The sequence below is a fragment of the Physella acuta genome, unplaced genomic scaffold, assembly GCF_028476545.2.
Source record: "Physella acuta isolate Inbredline_101_S28 unplaced genomic scaffold, ASM2847654v3 ptg000705l, whole genome shotgun sequence".
NCBI lineage: Eukaryota > Metazoa > Mollusca > Gastropoda > Physidae > Physella > Physella acuta.
Window position 1 is genome coordinate 578,623 of NW_026732224.1, and position 17,939 is coordinate 596,561.

The window sequence follows — 17,939 nt, forward strand, 5'->3', positions numbered from 1 at the left end:
GCATTATTTTGAAGTCATGAAATAATTTACCATTCTTAATTTAAATTTGTTATGAAACAGACACACATTTATATATATATATATATATATATATATATATATATATATATATATATATATATATATATATATATATATATATATATATATATATATATATCTTTCTGATCCCTCCTTCCATCCATTTGCATCAAATTACTGCCTAGAACTGAAAAGAAATACTGAAAAAAAAACAACTTAAATTATATAACACTCAACCTTTTCATACAAACACATAGATAAAATCAATGTAATTTTTTTTTAATGGCACACTTCATAAATTTATAACAATCACAATGCATGTGCTCCGCATAAAGTACAGAATCGTAAGTTATAAAGTATTGCTCATGCTTGATTATAACAGTGTATTGAAAACTATCATTGTTATATATAAAATATAATTTAATTACACTTTTTTATAAATCACATAAAAATTGAGCATTACTCATAAAATTGCAACAGAATAAATAGTATTTCATGTATAGGTTAAAAGGAAGACACTTTTTAATTTAAAAATAATGTTAAAACAAAAAAAAAACACAATTTGTGAAGTTGCATAAAAAGAAATTGAGTGAATATGTTATATAAATCACACATGTATAAACAACCAAAAAAAGGCACTCTGTGTTAATTGATTATCATCAAATTTCAGAAATTATTAGACACAGAAGCTTAGCTACTCACTAAAATTACAGCTTGCCATTGCCAAACTTATGGAATGCCATTTTTTATACCCCTTGCCAAACCTATGGAATGCCATTTTTGCCACCTCTTTCCAAACCTATGGAATGTCATTTTTTTATACCCCTTGCCAAACCTATGGAATGCCATTTTTGCCACCTCTTTCCAAACCTATGGAATGTCATTTTTGTCACCCACTTAAGAGCTGTTTTAGTTAGAACACAATTTATACATAATTTAAACATTTCTCATTCATTAAAATAGGGTAATAATTATTTCATTTTTAATGTTTTATATATCAATTTAGTTGTTACATATCCCTAATCATACAATTTGCATTTGAAAACAGTTATTAAATGCCAATAAGATTTAATGAATTGCCTTGTGACAGTGCCATGTAGATTTGGCAGTAAAAAAATTTGAGTCAATGTATACATTTGTTAAATGCTCTTTATATCCTGTTCACTTTGAAAGTCTTAGCTTACAGTGTTGACTTCAACATGAATCAATTATTTACAAACAATTACATCAAAACAATAGGCTTGACTGCTAATTACAAATGAGTGTTAATAATTAAACTTTAGTTGTAAAATACTTTCAAAATAAATACTTTGAGTATTAATAGTTATATGAATCTTTTGGTTTAAAAACTGCAATTTTTTTGTCTTTACATAAAATTAGACTAGATTTCCACAATTTTTAAAACAGAAAAAAAGTTCTGATTAATATAAAAATATTAAAAAATTAATACTGGATTGCAAAAAGTTATGGAAGTATTATTTTGATAACCTTTGCATTAAAAAGAAAGGTTTGTTTTTATAATTATTTTACCACATTCAATGGTAAATTTACACAAAAAATATTGCAGAACATTAAAAAATTGGAAACAAATTAAATTTTTATTAGAGTAGTTTGATCCTTAAATTGTTTAAAGCTAAAAATCCAAAACAAATATTTAAAAAATCTGGCAACATATCTTTGGGATCATTTGATAACAAATGTTTACAATGATTTTCAAATTATGATACCATAAAATTACATTTAAATTCATAAAAACTAAAGCTATACGTACAATTTTAATACACTAGTCACACTTTGTATTATTTTACGTGACCTCTTCAAGGGTTAGTTTCCTTTTCTTCTTATAGTTTTCAATGTCTGAATTATTTGGTGGGCCTTCGTCATCATCACCCAACTCACCCTGGAACATCTGCTGTAGCAGAACCTCAACTTTCTTGCGACCTGAAACAGAAGAGCTACAGTTAGCACAACCAGTAAACACTAGGATTTAGTTTTTGTACAATGCAGGTTCTAAATTTAAAAAAAATGAGTTATTTGGGTGGACATTCTTAATGCTACTCTGATTCTAACCCTGGCCCTAACCTATGCCACATAAAAACATTTTAATAGCCATGTTGTATAAGCACCACAACCCTATCTACACAATCTTTTTTTACAGGTTCTATTGAACATAACTGCCAGTAATTTTAAATAAAAATATTATTAGTTTGAAGTTAGAAATTATTAATTATTAGAATTTAGTTAGAAATTAACATTTTTATTTTATCCATAGTTTAATAGTCTCTGGTAATAAAAAACAGACTACTATCCTAAACAACATTAATTTATTTTTGTATTTACTATTCTATTTTAAATTGAACTTTAATGGTCACAACTAATAAAAAACAGACTATATTCCTAAAAAAAAACAGCACTATATTTTATTTTTCTACTTACTATTCTTTTTCAAATGGAATTTTAGGCCTTTCTCTTTGGAAAGATCTGGCAAGCTGTCTGTGTCTGAGTCTCCATCATCTGGCTTGCCATCTGGTTCATCTGGTTCTGGCTGGATTTCTTCTTCTACCAGCTCAATCTGGTCACCAGATGGGCCTTGTATTGTTTTCTTTTTTGTTTTCCTGGCAATGAGAATTTTACTTTAGCTTTTCTAGCAATGATAATTGCATTTATATATTTTTTAGTTTTCTTATCAATTATTTTATTTTAGCTTTCCCAGCCATGATAATTTTTTAAAGTTATCATAGCAATTATAATTTTACATTAGCTTTCCAGGCTATAATAAATTTATTTTGGTTTTAATGGCAATAATTATTGTATAACTATTAGGCTAAATTTTTTAAAATGCTTAATAATTTATGTAAAAATGTGTATACGCATTTTGGTATCTGGGGACAATATGGAATAAAACGACATTTTACAAGCTTTTATATAGTAGAATATTATAATATGTTTAAAGAAAATCATTTATTTTCTCCTTTTTAGTGCATTATTACATAACAGCTTGTTATTAAAATGTTTTTTGTTAATTTTTTATAAATGCATTTTTTCCCTTATTACATGAAACAGCAGGTCTATACTCAAGATAATTTAAATTTTAATTAAATTTTAATTTACCACAAAAACGTCTAATAAAAGATTATTGCTTACATGCCAATACCAAGACCTAGTTCTTTGATTTTAGCCTCAACCACTGACTCAAGTTTGGGGACAGTTTGCAGTGTGTATTCAAGTATAAAAGCCTCCAGGATAAATGCAGTGAAAATACTGAAATACAGGGGGTTTAATAATAACAGAAACATTCTTTCAAATTTTGTTTTAAAAGTGAGGGAATGTATTAGGCCAACCAATGGATAAATAATAAATTAAATAATTATAGTAAACAGAAAGTATAAATGTAATTACATCTGAATATCTGAAAGCAGCAACTTATAATTAAGAACTAACTAAGCAAGTTAATAATCACATGGTGATGAAATATCAACTCTATACTCACTTGAGAACAATGACTACACAGCAAAGATGAAAGGAGAAGAAGTAAAGCCGGGCTGCCTTGCTTGTAACTGCCACAAAGCCAGATGTGATAAGTACACTCTATGTTAAGGAAGGCCAAGAGGTCATTTTAATTATGTATGTACTTGATATTAAATTCTTTATTGCCCACATCATTTAAAATAAAAAAGTATTTGATGGAGAATCATCATTATTTTTTCCCATTGGTGCACAAGGCACCTGGGGTACTACTTTTTCAATGTGTTAGTATAAAAAATAAAAAACAAAAGCTGAAGGAAATTTCATAATGCTTCAATGGGACAGCTTGGTCGAATGGCAGAGCATTCAGTTGCCAGCCCAAAGGCCCAGAGTTCAAATCTCAGTAAGTACTTGAGGCTGCAGGATGCTCCGGAGTCCACCCGGCTTTAATGGGTAAATGATTCATGTTGGGGAAAATAAAGGCAACTGGGCATAGTGTTGAAGACACAATAACATCATCTACCAAGGTCAAAAACATATGATCTCTACTTCATTTGCCTTATGGATCATTATGTACTCAATGAAAATCATATGATCCCTACCAATGTTCCCTCTAAGGACCAAGAGTGTGTGTGCAAAAAATATGTAGTGTGCGCGGTGCTAAAAATGACTTGGGCAAGTTAATATGTATTTTTAGTCTTGCAATTAAGCATAATAATGAAGGCATGCATTTTGATAAATTAATAGAATAATGTGTGTGACTAATGAAACGTATGCAATTAAATGGAGATACGAATACCATCAAAATAAAAAAAAACCAATAAAAACTTTTAGTTATACTTAGACAACAAGTTATATGGTCGACTTACTATGTTAAAGTAAGACAGTCTTATGGTTATAATGCTAATACGATAACGGTAATACAAACACAATAGTTTAACATATGCAACATTTAATAAAGCTGACTTAAAAACAAATATTAGCTAACATTTCAGGGGCATTTATTGCAATTTCTCGCGTCTAACCTTGCATTGCTTCCACACCTTATATGCTTTGTTTAAATCCACATCCTCTCCAGCATTTAGATATAATTTAATTTGCATTAGATTCTCCAAATGTGTGGCTTCAAGTCTATTTCGTGCTTGCACTTTTATTATGTTAATAAGGCTAAAACCTTGTTCGTAATCAGCACTGCATGCTTGGAAGGTACAATAATGTCACTTAACTTTGCCAGTGAGCTAAATTGTTCTTTGTTTTGACAAATCTTGCATATTCAGACATATAATTTGCAGACACAGATCTGAGTTTTTCACTTTATCGAAATTTGAAGTCGTTGTATTGGGTGGTAATTAACTGATGATTTGTTTATCGTAACCCGTCTTTGTACTTTACGCACAGTTCTTTGATATCTTTGACGCCAAACTCAAATGCACATTTTTTTTAAACCTGTAGAATAAAAAAAGATGACCAAAACTGCAGTTCATCTCCTGGACACCTAACATTTAAATGGTCACAGACTGATTGTATGTACTGTGTTGTTTGCCTTGTGTCGATTCTTTCGTTTAACTCTCACTTTTCTTGGTTTTAATGTTCAGTGTAGTGTTGTGTTACGGCTGTCTCCAGAGCTAAGGCATCACTTACAGTAGGCTGAGTTATTCCATTAAAAACGGTTTTGTAGAATAGAGAATTGACTGGACGAAATTTAAAATAAAGGATTAGCATTTTATATACTGTTATGCCATCAACTATAAGCGTGTGGAATGATGCTGCTCGAAGTTCTGTCAGTATGTTCTTTACAACAACATCGTTGATTACTTGAACAAAGTTAAAGTCGTATTTCTTACTTCGCCAACTGTCTGGTATAGAAACATACTTCACCATGTGGTTATGAATCAGTTGTACCGACAGCATAGAGGCGTTCATCCTTATGGTAAGAAGAACATTATCCGTTAGGATTCGAACTTGATCCTCGTTTGACCGCTGGCGCTCGTTTTGCTCAATTAGTTTTCCTCGCTCAGTGTAAGTTTCAACCAGCAGACGTTTAAGACCAGTTCCATGTGAGCGGTTGTACGAAATCGCAACATTTCCTACGTAAACACGAGACAATAAATGACGTTTACAATAGTCAAGCGCCCATGATTCCCAGAGCTTTCCTGTGACCAATTCGTTGCTCTTGTTGGTTTTGTTACAAGTAGTAGCAGCACAGAACTTACACTTCAGTCCAATCTCATCTGAATATTCTAAGATTCTTTCTAATTCAACCGAAACATTCTTTGATCTGGCGTATCGGTTGTTACTTTAACTTTGAGCCATTCCAATTAAAGGAATCTATCGCTTTTTTTTGTGCCACATTGTTGTACTGCTTGTTACACACATTTTTTCCTCAACAATTTTAAATAGCACACAGTAGTGGACTTTTATTCCTGATTTACCTAAGCAGTGTGTGCATACTAAAACATTTCGATCCACATGCACGTAATAATCCCAAGAATCGGATTTATAATATATAAATCTTTAAACCAAACAGAGCAAAAACATCCACCTTAAGTAACGTAAAACTTGCATCTGACTTGGCTTAATCGTCAAAGTTTCAAGATGAGGGGGAGGGGGGGGGGGGGAAGGCAAGCGACGATTAAAAAAAACGTGCAGGGTCAGCTTCAATTCACAATACAATGCAGGTATTAGATGTCAGCTACGGGTCAGTTTTTGGGTAAACCATTAAATCAAGAAATGGGAGTGTCACACAGCCCCGCTCAGGTGAGAGTTAAGTCATAAACTAGACCTGTGCTATGACAACCGAGGTCGTCCCCCCCCCCACCCATAACCGTAGTTTCTGTTTATACCCCAAAACACAAAGACTGTTCGTTTAACAAAACAGGCACTAAAAATGTCGCTTAATTCAAGCCACTGGCCACAATTAGGCTAGCCCGACGTTCTGATAATCTGTGCGCGGGGTCTGAAAATGTCTGCGCGGCACATTTGAAAGTACTGCGCGGCCGCGCAGCCGCGCAGCTTAGAGGGAACACTGATCCCTACTACATCTGCCCCATGGGTTGTTAGGTCTGAGAAGGGAACTTTACATTTGTACTCATTGAAAAGCATAAACCATTAAAATGTAGCTATTTTTAGAAAAAGGATATCATGCCATTGGTTGACAACAGTCAGTTCAAACATGACGACCAAAGCTTTGAGAATATCATTGAAGTTGTTGTTGCAATAGTGCTCGTGGTAGAAGACAGAGTTATTCAGCTTGATGTTGCCACAGAACAGGTTTTCAGTCTTGACCTCTGAACCATAGCCATAGTAATTTATATACCCATGGAAGATTTCGATGCCAATTATGGCAAAAAAATAGTAGAAAACCTAAGGATTTAAAGATAAGTGAAAAATTTGAAATGTGAAGAACAAAGGTTCGTACATTAATAATATCATACATTTGGCCAGAATTTTGTATATAATTTTTACAACACAAAACAATAGGGTTGTTTAGAAAATGTAAAAAATGTAATTTGTTTACTGCTTGATAAAAACACAGACCTTAACATTGATGTATTATCACTTTGTGCTTGTAAAAATAAAATTTGACAACTTACAAATATAACACCTCCATATGTGACAATTGATGGTCCAATATTTATCAGAGTTTGAAGAATAACCTTAAATCTGAAATGAAAAATTAATTATAAATGAAAAAAAAATATTTGAAAAAAACCCCACAAATAAAGTATTAGTATTGTTAATGCCAAATTTAATCTAGAGCATTTATTTAATCATAGGCTAGTGGTCATATGGTTACTGCAGCTGTCTCACACGATAGAAGTGAGTTCAAATCCAGGGGATTAAAAAATATGGAGGATTTTTGTGCTACATAAAGCTCTGTATATAACTTGAGATAGGACAGTTGAAAACAAGAAGTCAAACAATTGCTTCCTAAATTCACATAAAATCTGCTTCATCTGCTGTTCGATCTCAAAAAAAGAGCATTACCATTTTTAATGCAGATGATATAGAGTAGACCTTATTTTAAAACCATCAAATAAGATAAAATGCAGATGATATAGAGAAGGCCCTTATTGTAAAACCACCAAATAAGACAAAATGCAGATGATATAGAGAAGCCTCTATTGTAAAACCACCAAATAAGATAAAATGCAGATGATATAGAGAAGCCTCTATTGTAAAACCACCAAATAAGATAAAATGCAGATGATATAGAGAAGCCTCTATTGTAAAACCACCAAATAAGATAAAATGCAGATGATATAGAGAAGCCTCTATTGTAAAACACCAACAAATAGGATAAAATGAAGATGATATAGAGAAGGCGCTATTGTAAAACAAACAAATAGGATAAAATGCAGATGATATAGAGAAGGCCTTTATGTAAAACCACCAAATAAGATAAAATGCAGATGATATAGAGAAAACCATTAAATAAGATACAATGCAGATGATATAGAGAAAACCAACAAATAAGAAAATAATTAAGAGACCTTTTCACGCTGCCAAAAATCTTGATCAGCCTCATGACTCTGAGGACAAGTAAAATATCCAGTGTGTTGACCTCTTTATCCGCTGTGGATTTAGGTTTAATTTTTTTATTAGAGGCTAGAAACATTTAGCTAAAACAGAGCAGTTCAGAAAGATAACGTAGAATGTAGATGTACCACATAATAAATAAAATATCAAACTAAGCAAAGTTAGGGATGGCTTAGAACTGGTGAAGATATATTCTAGGGTTAATGATATTAAGTCTCAGCTTTAAATAGTATAATCTTTATTTCATTCGTGCCCAAGATACATAGGGCAGATAAAGTAGAGTTCATCTGTTTCAATGACTTTGGGATACAGAGAGATGGTGTGGTCAGCACTATGCCCAGCCGTCTTTGTTTCCCTTTGTTTGGGTAGATTTAACGATGTCTTACATACTCAAGCCCGGAATCTGAACTTGAGACTTTAGGGTTAGCAGTTGCAAGTGTTATTATTTGACCATCCCATCCCCTTTAAATAGTATAGATAATATGAACCCTAAATGTATATAACACTAGTGAGGCTTTTTAATTATGCTGGTACCACCATATAAGACAGGCAATTTAAAAATTGTGAAGGATTTGAATCAAAGTATCATTGACAACTTTAATTAAACAGTTGTGATACACAACATTTGGCAGTCATACTTACTATTTCCCAGGGCTTTTTCAATAATAGTTGCTATAAATGCTGCCCCAATAACAAACACATCAAATCTGTTGTTTGAAAAGAAAATGGTTTTCAAATAATGATTAATATGCCCATTAAATTGTTTAATATTAAACTGATTATGACTGATTAATAAGTTCTACATATAAATAATCATGTTGGTTTGATGTTAATTGAAAGATGTTGATATATGAATCAGAGGCGTAGCAACCCTTCCCGGCGCCCGGGGACAAACTTTTTGATTGGCACCCCCCACCCCTCGAGATTTTGATTTGCACCCCCCCCCCCCCCCCCTCGAGATTTTGATTTGCACCCCCCTCAACAATTTATTTTTCCAAACCATTTTGGCGCCCCCTAAGGTCGGCACCCGGGGACATATGTCCCCCCCCCCACGCTACGCTACTGATATGAATGTAGTTAGTTTATATTAAATTGAATATCGAATGCAGTGTATACATCATATAAAATATAAAAACAATATGCTAATATATTTTAAAAATATAATATTGTTTAGTTTGTTGAAAAATTAAAAAAAAAAAAAAAAGATAAATCAATAAACATTTAGTTTGTCAAGATTTTACTAGCAATACATCAATTTAGTCTTTTAAAAAAAACAACTTACAGATTCCAAAGCCGTGAAATAAATTCTTTCCCTCCAAGAACATACAGTTTACAGAGGATCTCAAAGGCAAAAATGGACAGGAAGAACCAGTCAGCCACATCCAGGTCAATTGCAATAAACACAGCGTTGACAACAATCAGGAAGTCAAAGAAGTACCGGAACACTCTAGAAAAAAAATGTAAGTAACACGTTTATTCTACTTTTTTTTTTGGAAGTATTTTAAAGTTTTTTTTTTGTTTCTTTTCATTTTTTAAAATAAATAACCCAGTGAACAATGTCTCACCACCTTATCTGTGTCTCACTAATTTAACTGTGTCTCACCACTAACCACTTTAGCTGTGTCTCATCATTTAACCCATGTCTTACCACTTTACCTCTATCTCACCACTTTACCTGTCTCACCATTTAACCCATGTCTCACCACTTTACCTCTATCTCACCACTTTACCTGTCTCACCATTTAACCCATGTCTCACCACTTTACCCATATCTTACCACTTTACCTCCGTCTCACCATTTAACCCATGTCTCACCACACAACCTCTACCTCACCACTTTACCTCTGTCTCACCATTTAACCCATGTCTCACCACACAACCTCTACCTCACCACTTTACCTCTGGCTCACCATTTAACCTATGTCTGACCACTTTATCCATGTCTCCCCACTTTACCTGTGTCTCACCACTTTACCTCTGTCTCACCATTTAACCTGTCTCACCATTTAACCCATGTCTCACCACTTTACCCATGTCTCCCACCACTTTACCTCTGTCTCACCACTTTACCTGTGTCTCACCATTTAACCCATGTCTCACCATTTAACCCATGTCTCACCACTTTACCTGTGTCTCACCACGTATTTGAAATATTCACTGACGCGATGGTTGTAAACAGATGGAAAGTGTTTCTCTAGTAAAGTAAGCCGATCTTTGACCTCAGTCAATTGAACTTGAAGCAGGTCAGACAAATTCAAAAAGTCTTTTTTATCTAGAAAAAGATATTTCAAATTTCAATAGCAGAAAATTCTCTTAATAAATTAAAAAAATAATCATTTAGATAATATTTAATCAATGTTATTAATTTTAAAAACTGAATACGGGAAAAGCTGTATTTTAAATCTGATAAAAAAAATACTTGTAAGAGTTTAGGCTCTATCAATTTTAAATTTCTGTAAGCTCAGACAATGACTTCAATCAGGGAACATTTATTTCTATTTGTTTTTCCTAATAAGTGTGTGTTTATTATATAGACATATTCATCCACAAAAAAAATAATGAGAAAATATTTTCTTTACTTAGAACATTATTATTGTCCTGGTCAAGTATCTTCATTAGCAGGTCAATGAGTGTGTCAGACTTGCCAGGTAAGATTACACTGGCCAACTGCTTCCAGCGAGAGTGTGTGACAACATCTTCGCTGCCACGTTTCACCTTTATCAGGTCAAACGCTTTGGCGAGTTTTTGACGTTTCAAATATACTGCTTCTCTGATTTCATTCTGGGAATTTAAAAAAGGAAAATTCAACCAACTCTTTATAGTGAACAGTACAGTATATATTTATGTAGGTGAAAAAAGCACAAGTAGAGTAACACGCAAACACAAACTCATTATATTAATATAGTTTCATTTGGTCAAAATTCGTGGAAATATGTTTTATTATACTATATTTTACATGTGGTCATTCTTTGTTAATGTCTCTGATTTATGAAAATAAAAATAAAAATCTTGTTCATATCAATTATCCATTGTGCAATTTTCTCTTGAGCTTCTTCTGGAAACAATATATATGGCATAAATTCATAACACCCATTCAGTCTTCTTCTTTGTACTTAATTGTTATATTGAAGGGAATTTTCTCCAACATAAGGAACTAATGCTTGTCAACATGTTATGGCCCAGTGACACTGACTTAAGCCTGCTTTTTTTTCTGGATATCCAACAAAGAACAACGAGTTGCTGTCCCAGCTATTATGCCTCATTTGCAGAGATTCTGAACTCATAACTTTTGGAGTCAACATCATGCACACCTCCAGAGGCGTAGCGACCCTTCCTGGCACCCAGGGACAAACTTTGGATTTGCACCCCCCCCCCTCAAACTTTTCATTTGCACCCCCCCCCCCCCCCTCAAACTTTTGATTTGCACCTCCTCCCCTCGACCTTTTCATTTGCACCCCCCCCCCCCTCAAACTTTCAATTTGGCGCCCCCCCTAAGGTCGGCGCCCAGGGAAAATATGTCCCCCCCCCCCCCCCTTGCTACGCCTCTGCACACCTCTGCCCGACCACCCAACCCCCCACACGTTCAGTATTTTTTTTTAACATACACCCAGTGGGTCATAACAACAGACTATTTTTCAACACTCTACGAACTACTCTAGTCAAATAACAATTAGGCAAATTTAGTGTGTTAAAATTAATGAACTCACTTTGAGGTTTTTCTTGTAGTTGTTGTAGATAGTGGCCAAGACAATGCTCATAAAGATATACAAGCAAAGGATCAGGTACACAACAAAAAAGATGGCAAACCATTTGCTCTTATCGTACGCCGGCATCCTGGAATTCAACAATTTTCATTTTAAAATGATTCCAGTTCTGTTTTTTTTACACTATCAGTTAAAAAACACACTGAAATTTTCATTGCGATATAAAATATAATGTTTATTAAATAAAAGTAGGTTTGTGTGCTAATATCTTCTAAAGTTGTTGACTGACAATTGAATGTGTGTGTATATATATATATATATATATATATATATTTATATATATATATATATATATATATATATATATATATATATATATATATATATATATATATATATATATATATATATATATATATATCCTATTTGAGTTCAAACGCAGCCATTCTTAAGAACAAAAGGAAAAGCTTGATTTATTAATTCTACATTGGTATGAGATAACATATAAAACAACTGTTAGGTCTATTCAAAAACTAATTTAATTTTTACAAAGTATAAATAAAAAAACATTATTTCTTAGTAATCCAGCATTCATCATCTTTTCCCGTTCATGCCCCAGACACATGGAGCAGATTTAGTAAAGTTAATCTGTTTCAAAGACCTCAGTATACATGTGGATAGTGTTATCAGGACTATGCCAAGTCACCTTTGTTTCCTTAACGTGCGTTAGGTACTTATCAAAGCTGGTTGGACTCAGGGATGTCCTACAAACTCAAGCCCAGGATCCAATCTTGAGACGCTGAAGTTAGCAGTCTAGTGTACTATTGCTAGGCCACAAGTCCCTTAACCCAACATTAGCAATGACATGAAACAAAAGCCAACACTTACATAACATCAGGATTATTAGCTGTTGTGACAAGGACATAGAGGTCCCAAATACTGTCAAAATAATTGCTAAAATACGGTTCCCCAGATGGATAGGAGATATTCCTGTTGTGAATTAATTTGACTATTAACATGTATTCATCATTTTCTTGACAATTCCTATTTCAAAACACTTTGGCAAAATTTAGAGCAAAGAAACGCATTTTATACTTTATTAATGATTATGAATAATCTTGCTAGCTACAACTTTACTTTTTTATAATATATTGATTTGAAATATTGTATAAAATAATATTTATATTATAATATTAATAACACACAATATTTTTAATAGAGCAAACTCTGACTTCTTTTATTTTAAAATATAATGTGTTAAGATGTTTAAAAAAATTATAAGAAGGTACTTCAACCACAAAATCAAAATAAAATTTAAAAAAAAAAACAATAGTTCTATTTACATTGCTAAGATAAAGACATAAAACAATAAAAAAATAATAAGAATTCCCACCTTTTTTGAAATAGTTTCAAGGCTAACAAACCAAATAACAAAACACTAAGCAAGAAGACAACCAGCACGTTCAGTATGTCAGGCACTGTTCTCCGTATGTTTCTAAATGCTCTGCGTATCTACAAGTTTCACAGAAAAAGTTATAGTTGCAAAGTTTGTGGAGAATTATAGTTAAGTCCCTTTATTTATCATTACTTATTATAAACAAAATAGACCATTAACTATTAACATAAATATGCAGATGATTAATTTAAAATACAGTATTTAAGCTATATGATCAATTTAAAATATCTTATTTAAGCTATATGGTATGGCGTGCTAGGGTGGCAGAGCATATGACTACTAACCCAAAGATCTCGAGTTCAGATCCCTGGGTAGAATTATGTAGGATGTCCCTGAGCTCTGATTGGTACCTGATTCACTTTAGGAAACAAAGGCAACTGGGCATAGTGCTGACCAAACTATCCCGTCATATGCCATGGTAATTGAAACAGATAAACTCTACTTCATCTGCCCTATATATCGTGGGCATGAATAGGAAAAGATGATGATTATCTTAGCTTTGCTTTGTGTTGATGTACCTGCTTTCCATCAGGAAAATTGATGATAAACAAAGGTCGGAGAGCTCTAGACCATCTGACTGGATGAGAATCTGGAGCAACGTTTGTCCAAACTATGTAGCCTATCATGTCAATCAAAGTCAACTGTAATTAAATTTAAACAGTTTTTAATTTAGATAATTTTAATGAAGTGTAAACAGAAGCTTTGGAATTTTGTTTATCTAACAATATTAATCAGAGTTCTTTAAAATGACACAGTAATTTAGCTTTGATTTGTAATCTACATTATTCTTTTTACAGAGCAATATTTCTTCTAAAAGGGGAAGCACTGATGTTTTAAAAAAGTTACAGTTCTTTCAATCTAAAAAATAATCATTACTATTTTCAGATATTAATAGCAAACTATGTTTCCAGTATACATAATACATATATCTGTTAATTATTTCACACTTTAAATAAGTGTTAATTTTTTTTAAGCACCTATATAAATAAGCTAAACCATCTAATAAAACTCAGTTAAAACAGCCCAATGTTTTAAGTTAAAATGTTTTTATGTCAGCTCTCGGTACTTACTATGATAACTACTAATACAACAATATTTTTGGCATCTTTGAGGAAGACTTTGGAATATTGAAAATAGAAAGCATGAGATAACCGAAATGAAAAGAATCCTAAGCACACAAACTCCATGATCATTGTACCCTGAAAATACAAAAAAGGAAACTTTATTACTTGTATAAACAAATGAAATAGTAAGGGGTAAATATTCTATAAACTCTCTGAAATTAACTTTGAAGTTAAATATACAGGGTGACAAGGTTCAACAGTAGAGTGCACAACTCAAGATAATATTTTCCTGTTCGGGCCCAAGAGACGTGGGGTAATGAAGTAGAGTTCATCTGTTTTAATTACCTCGGCATGCAAGGGGATAGTGTGGTCAGAAATATGCCTAGCCGCCTTTGTTTCCCTAACATGAGTCAGGTACCCGTAAGAGCTGGATGGACTCAGGAACATCCTACAGACTCAGGTCTGGGATCTGAACTCAAGACTTTTGGGTTAGCAGTAATAAGCTCTACTATTCAACCACTCCATTCCCAACAAAAACTACTGCTATCCTGTAAGTATTGAGTTGGCTTTCCAGACTCAAGTCCATGGAATGTAGCGGATTCTGTCCAGCTCTGGTGAGTGCCTGAATCTTAGTTAGGGAAGGTATACCATGTCTGGTGTAGGTTTAAAGTGCAAGAACCTAGCTAACATGGCGTACAAAAGTCAGTTGAAGTATACATAAAGCTGTGCATTTTTCTAATAACAATGATTAGATTATGAAAAATAGTAAATCCTAAGCAGCTTCTCTTATTCACTTGATATATATATTTATTTTTTAAATTTACAACAAAAAAATAAAGTTCTTACCCAGTATGGAAGGGCTGCATTAGGGACAGCAGGTTTTTCAAAAATTGCCAGGATAAGGTTGAAGGCTATACAGAAGTAGAGAGTCCATCGGAGATAAAACTTATTGTACAGAAGGTAGGATCTGCAAAAAATTTATGGGTCATATTATTGTGAGTAATATAAATATTAAAACATTAATTTTGTTTTAAAACACTGAAAATATATATAAATATTTTCAATTTATTTTTGGTTTTAGAATACTGAATTTTTTTTTTTTTTACATTTAAGACTATATTTTTGTCTAATTGAAACCAGATATTTTTCACATCTATTTGAAGTTGTTTTTTTCCCAATAATTTGTGGGTTCATAAAGTTGTTTTTTTAAAGGTATCATTAAACTATTTCAGACACCATTAATATTATAGCATTCACATTAATTGGCTTCTCTTTCTTTCTGTTAAATTATAAAACATTTCATAAATAAAAATTAAACTACACATGAATGTTACCTGACATATTTTTCTCCCAAAATGTAGTCCAGATTTCTGCCAGATTTGGCATCAAGAACTAAAGTGCCAGCAATCAGTAGAGCCTAGTAGTAAACACATATATTATTGGCTACCAATAAAACAGGTCAAGGAAAAAAAGAAAGAAAAAATGTAAAAAAGATCTTTCAATTATGACAGAAATGTAAAAACAACAATTGATTTGATAATGAAAAACATTTAAAGTTAAAATTAAAAATGGAATTAAAAATTTTTCTATAATTCATAAATCTGTAAAATTTTTTTACTATTTTATATATAAGCTTAGAACAATTTCTTAGGATACAAAATATGTAAAACCTCATTTATCATTATCACAATTATTTTTTAAAAGAATACTTGCTGATATTAGCTTATGTAACTGACGTACACATAGAAAGAAATGCTTAGCCTATCATGAATACCTCTTCATCCACAGGCTTCTCCTTTACTTTATGTGTCAGGGTTTCAGGAACATCTTTGAAGCTGACGGATCCTTTCTTTCTTATTTTCTTGCTGGCATTACTTTTGCCAGATCCATCTACATTGTCCTGAGATGGTTTTTGGTCATTATCATCAGATGTCTCAGTTACCACCCCTTCTAGTGTGACAATGGCATCATTCACCTCTGCCATTGGGTTTGGTTAGCAGAAGTTGCAGCGATGAGTTTCTGATTATGTTATGATCTTAGCAGCATCCTCCAAATTTAATACAAACAGTTAAGTTAAGATTTTCTGAACTCCATTTCAACTTGTGTGTTGTTTCCGCATGTGTAGGCCTACTTTTTTTTCCTGTCAACTATAGGCCTATATAATTTAAATATATTAAAAAAATTAAACATATATATTATTATATAAGCTTTAGTAACAGTGATTTTTTAAAAAAAAAAGCCTTTACTAACTTAAAAATAATTTATATAAATTGATTTGAAAATACTGATATAGACCTATGCAGGAGAAGACCATTGTTAATAAATTAATAATTGTTGTGTATTTACAGTATTTTTTTTTATTTTATAGGCCTTAGTCTTTAACCATATCCCTTACTGTCCACATTTCTCGATAAAAATAATTAATTAAGACTTGCACACTGCTTTAGTTTAATTTTTAAATACTAATAATACTAATATTATAATAAATGCAGAAACTTACATATATATTAATTATAGTATACTAATAAAGTCTAATATACTATAGTATTACTATAGTATAGATTACTATAGTACTCATTTATTAAAACAGATCAATTAATAAATGCTTAGGTTATAAAATGTTAATTATAATTAATTAGTAGGCCTAATGACATTTATTTAATAACAGATAGACTAGTATTATTACTATTAGTATTAGCAAGTAGATCTATATAAGTATAAAAATAATAGTATAACAATATTAAATAATAAATAATTAAATATTATATATTATAATTAATTAATTAGGCTATACTATATTTAAATATGATCTAGATCTACAATGTAACAAAATGTATACATTTTTCTAAACTTTGGATTATTTATTATTTTGATTTTAGGCTTATTTTTAATTTTAATGTTTTTGAATTTCAAAAAACATTAAAAAACTTTTTGTTGAATTTCCTGTTTGAAAAACAAATTTTATTTTATTTTTTTATAGGCCTAATTAATAAACTAATAAGTTACAGTATGTGAGTATATTATTAATTAATTAATCAAAAGGAATTACCTTTACTTTGTTTTCTTCATATATCTATATCTATATTAATGTTATGAGTTTAATTATGTTGTAAAGGTTTGCTACACTTAGTCTTTGAGATTTAAAAGGGGAAATTTGTGGAGCCTGCTAGTAGAAGCAAGGGGCGTTTCTACATAGTTTAAGTTTTTACTATTTTCACGTACACAAATAAATTCCGCATTTCTTGTTTTTAAAATACATAGCAACGTGATGAATTATTTTGTAAGCTCACAGGTTCCTAGACTGTACATCATTTGTTTTTGAATAGCGTTGTATATACCATCCAGATTAAAAACTTAATGGATCGAAAAATTACCAACAAAAATAGATCTAAAGAATCTAGATCGAGTAAAAAATAAAATTTAAAAAACCCTTTGATTCTTATGTTTTCTCTTCTGTTGCAGTATTCGCTTGTTTGTTGATGTTGTTTTGGGTCAATTTTTTTTTTTAGCCAAATAGAAACACATCTTGAATTTTTATTAATGTTGAGTTAATACTGTTACTGATAAGGTAGATCTAGCTCTAGCTAGATCAAGGCCTAATTAATTAACTCACGTAGGTAGGTTCTAATCAATCTAGCAACAGCTGGGGAATGGGTTACTGTTGGGGAGGGGAAGAGAGGGGAGAAAGAG

General features: G+C 31.9%; 1 protein-coding gene across 4 annotated transcripts; it reads right to left on the reverse strand.

Moving 5' to 3' along the window:
* Positions 1-308: 308 nt before the first annotated feature.
* LOC131949628 (two pore calcium channel protein 1) lies at positions 309-17,884 on the reverse strand. Of its 4 annotated transcripts, none has more exons than XM_059311481.1 (20): positions 17,863-17,884; positions 16,024-16,404; positions 15,584-15,666; positions 15,096-15,216; positions 14,256-14,384; positions 13,704-13,826; positions 13,123-13,241; positions 12,618-12,719; positions 11,733-11,859; positions 10,605-10,806; positions 10,153-10,297; positions 9,308-9,472; positions 8,668-8,732; positions 7,980-8,061; positions 7,080-7,149; positions 6,627-6,849; positions 3,512-3,602; positions 3,166-3,282; positions 2,458-2,636; positions 309-1,962 (listed from the first exon to the last, which is right to left on the reverse strand). In XM_059311481.1, exons 2-20 carry the CDS (start codon positions 16,231-16,233, stop codon positions 1,826-1,828), a joined length of 2,490 nt encoding a protein of 829 aa, XP_059167464.1. In that variant the 5' UTR covers positions 16,234-16,404; positions 17,863-17,884; the 3' UTR covers positions 309-1,825. The 4 variants fall into 4 exon arrangements, with proteins under 4 accessions (XP_059167464.1, XP_059167461.1, XP_059167463.1 ...); XM_059311478.1 differs by lacking the exon at positions 17,863-17,884 and adding an exon at positions 17,679-17,828; XM_059311480.1 differs by lacking the exon at positions 17,863-17,884 and adding an exon at positions 17,299-17,457 and having other exon boundaries at positions 16,024-16,396.
* Positions 17,885-17,939: the final 55 nt, after the last annotated feature.

Excerpts from the sequence above, each read along its gene's own strand:
- LOC131949628 (XM_059311481.1), bottom strand. The coding sequence starts at position 16,233 with ATGGCAGAGGTGAATGATGCCATTGTCACACTAGAAGGGGTGGTAACT. Across the intron at positions 15,217-15,583 it reads TTGGGAGAAAAATATGTCAG|ATCCTACCTTCTGTACAATA; the intron begins GTAACATTCATG and ends AATTTTTTGCAG. Across the intron at positions 6,850-7,079 it reads CATATGGAGGTGTTATATTT|GTTTTCTACTATTTTTTTGC; the intron begins GTAAGTTGTCAA and ends TTAAATCCTTAG.